The sequence below is a fragment of the Mandrillus leucophaeus genome, unplaced genomic scaffold (genome assembly GCF_000951045.1).
Source record: "Mandrillus leucophaeus isolate KB7577 unplaced genomic scaffold, Mleu.le_1.0 Scaffold189, whole genome shotgun sequence".
Taxonomy (NCBI): domain Eukaryota; kingdom Metazoa; phylum Chordata; class Mammalia; order Primates; family Cercopithecidae; genus Mandrillus; species Mandrillus leucophaeus.
The window spans coordinates 1229719-1232341 of record NW_012101909.1 but is presented as its reverse complement, the minus strand read 5'-3'; the positions used below and the strand labels follow the sequence as shown (position 1 = coordinate 1232341).

General features: G+C 37.3%; 1 protein-coding gene across 1 annotated transcript in view; it reads right to left on the bottom strand.

Annotated features, from left to right (window-relative positions):
• EPG5 (ectopic P-granules autophagy protein 5 homolog (C. elegans)) overlaps positions 1-2623 on the bottom strand; it is a 149680-nt gene that overhangs the window by 26617 nt on the left and 120440 nt on the right. Inside the window, exons 34-35 of the mRNA XM_011978099.1 lie at positions 2170-2371; positions 1524-1596 (exon numbers count right to left, since the gene is read on the bottom strand). Of these exons, the coding sequence (XP_011833489.1) occupies positions 1524-1596; positions 2170-2371 (275 nt within the window). The remainder of the gene's footprint in view (positions 1-1523; positions 1597-2169; positions 2372-2623) is intronic.

The following is a 2623-nucleotide window of genomic DNA, read 5'->3' as shown; positions in this document are numbered from 1 at the left end:
TGTCATGGCAATCTTCACCTCCGGTGTTAAAGGAACTCTTCTGCATCAGCCTCCCGAGTAAGGGGTTGCAGGGGCCGACCACCATGCCCAGCTTTTTTTGTATTTTTAGTAGAGACAGGGTTTTACCATGTTGGCCACACTTGTCTCAAACTTCTGACCTCAAGTGATACACCTGCCTTGGCTTCCCAAAGTACTGAAATTACAGGCGTGAGCCACCACGCCTGGCCCAAAGAAATTCTTTATACGAAAATTTTAATTGACCAGGCACAGTAGCTCCTGCCTATAATCCCAGCACTTTGGGAGGCAGAAGTGGGCAGATTGCTTAAGGTCAGGAGTTCAAGACCATCCTGGTCAACATAACAAAACACTGTCTCTACTAAAAATACAAAAAAAAAAAAAAAAATTTAGCTGGGCATGGTAGCGCACATTTGTAATCCCAGCTACTCAGGGGGCTGACGCAGGAGAATTGCTTGAACCTGGGAAGCACAGGTTGCACTGAGGCAAGATCATGTCACTGCACTCCAGCCTGAGCAACAGAGTGAGACTCCGTCTTTAAAAAAAAAAAAAAAAATTATTTTCTGAATCTGGCCTAGAAAACTCAATATCCAAATAAGTTCCATTAATTCTTACTGGAAATAAACAAGCAGCCAACATTATGGTAAGCAGTCTATATATACAGTCACTATAAAATCTTGAAGCTTGCAGATTATTCAGATAGCCCTCTAGCAAAAGCAAACATTCAGAACCTTTTACACTTTCCTTAAGTGTCTCGTAAAGCAACATGGGTTAATGCAAAGAGTCTAGAAACAGAAGTCTAAGACCTGAGCTCTAGTCCCAGCTTCGGCACTAACCAACCAGTTATGAGACTTGAGTATGACATTCATGTTCTCTGAGTCTCAGAATCAAGTTCAAGTTTTTGAAAATACCTCCTATAATGTGATGTTTACCACTGTCGTAATTTCTATAAAACCCTGACAAGTTCAACTAGCTTCTGCTTGTATACTTTCAGGGAAAAAAAAGACTCAGAAGGCAACTCACTGAATTTGGACAGCTGTCTACCTCTACGTATTGCAAATGCTTGTGAAATAATGCTTTAATTGCAGAGTTCCAGAATTAAAGGTAATTCCCACCCAATAATTTTATAGCCAACTTAGTTCCAAAACACAACTGATACAGTAGAGAAAAATCAGTCTCATAAAAATCTAAGAGAACCCTCAGGAGAACAGCATCTGTTTTTCTGAAATTAAACACTAAAGTTTGTTCAACCTGTTTATTGTGGAAAACTGGAAATGAATGCCCAGTTTTGTTCCAAAATTAATATCAAGATAATATCTCTGATGACCCAGACTAGCAATTCCATAAATAGAAAAGGTCTTAAGTTTTGAAAAGAAGCCTTTTCTAAATTTAAATATGGCCTTACACTAAAAAATTAAATCTGTGAACTCATCACTTCTACCGAATACCATTCAGAATTTTAAGTCTACAAATATCAAAGGAATTTGAGTATCTGAAAACCTATTTACCTTTCATTGTCCTCTAAAACCAGGATCCATGGCTTAAAGAGCTGAATGATTACTGAATGTAGGCATTTCAGCACTAAAAAGTTTTAGAGACAAAAAAACAAACAAGGTCATCATTTGTCATTTGTCAATATCACTGCTCACATTATACAGAAAAATCTACCGCTTATTATCTGTAGACTCATAAACCTATGTTAATATACAAACAACAGGCTTAGTATAACTAAGTATGTTTATGTTTTCATTGGCTACATTGGAATTTCTCCGAATTGAAGAATTTGTATTACAATATAATATCATGGATAATTTTATAACATACTTTTAAAAATGATAAATGTATAAATATTCAGAACCCTTTCCTTAGAAAAACAAATGACAGAAAAGGTAGGAAACTGAAACCTATCTCTTTGTACCCCACCCTGCAAAGGAGGGGCAGAGACAAGCCATAGCAAGCACTCTACATTCACTATGTAATGAATATATCCATTCATATATCATGACACATATATGACACATACATGGGCTCATGCCTGTTCTATATATTTCTACTTTTTCTCCTTGACACTCAATATAAACCTCTTAATGTGCCTATTTAAATCTCTCTTAATGGAAAGTCCAAACACCTAGCTCCACATTGCACTAAAAGTACCTGTTTTCCTGCTGGCAGTTGGGTCTTGGGCCAAACAGGCCATTTCCGAGTCAAACAGCCTTTTCACAAGGTAGCCCAAGAATGTCTTCACATCAGCCATATAAGGACTCCATTTTGAGAATAAACCAAAGCTTTTAAAGTCCATCTTGGATAACCGAAGCTTATAGAAAAAGTCTGAAAGCCACTGTATAGTCTCCATTACCTGGAAGAGACAACTAGTCAAAAAACGCTTACTAAATGTGTACTTTTAGTAAAGTGTTACGACACATTGTGATGAGAGTGTATGTAGTAGGTCTTTGACTTTATAAGAGAGTTGCAAAAATATAAAGCATATGAGAAATAAATCCATGGGTTTCTTTTTTTTTTTTTTTTTTTTTTGAGGTGGAGTCTCGCTCTGTCACCTAGACTGGAGTGCAGGGGCATGATCTTGGCTCAACACAACCTCTGCCTCCTG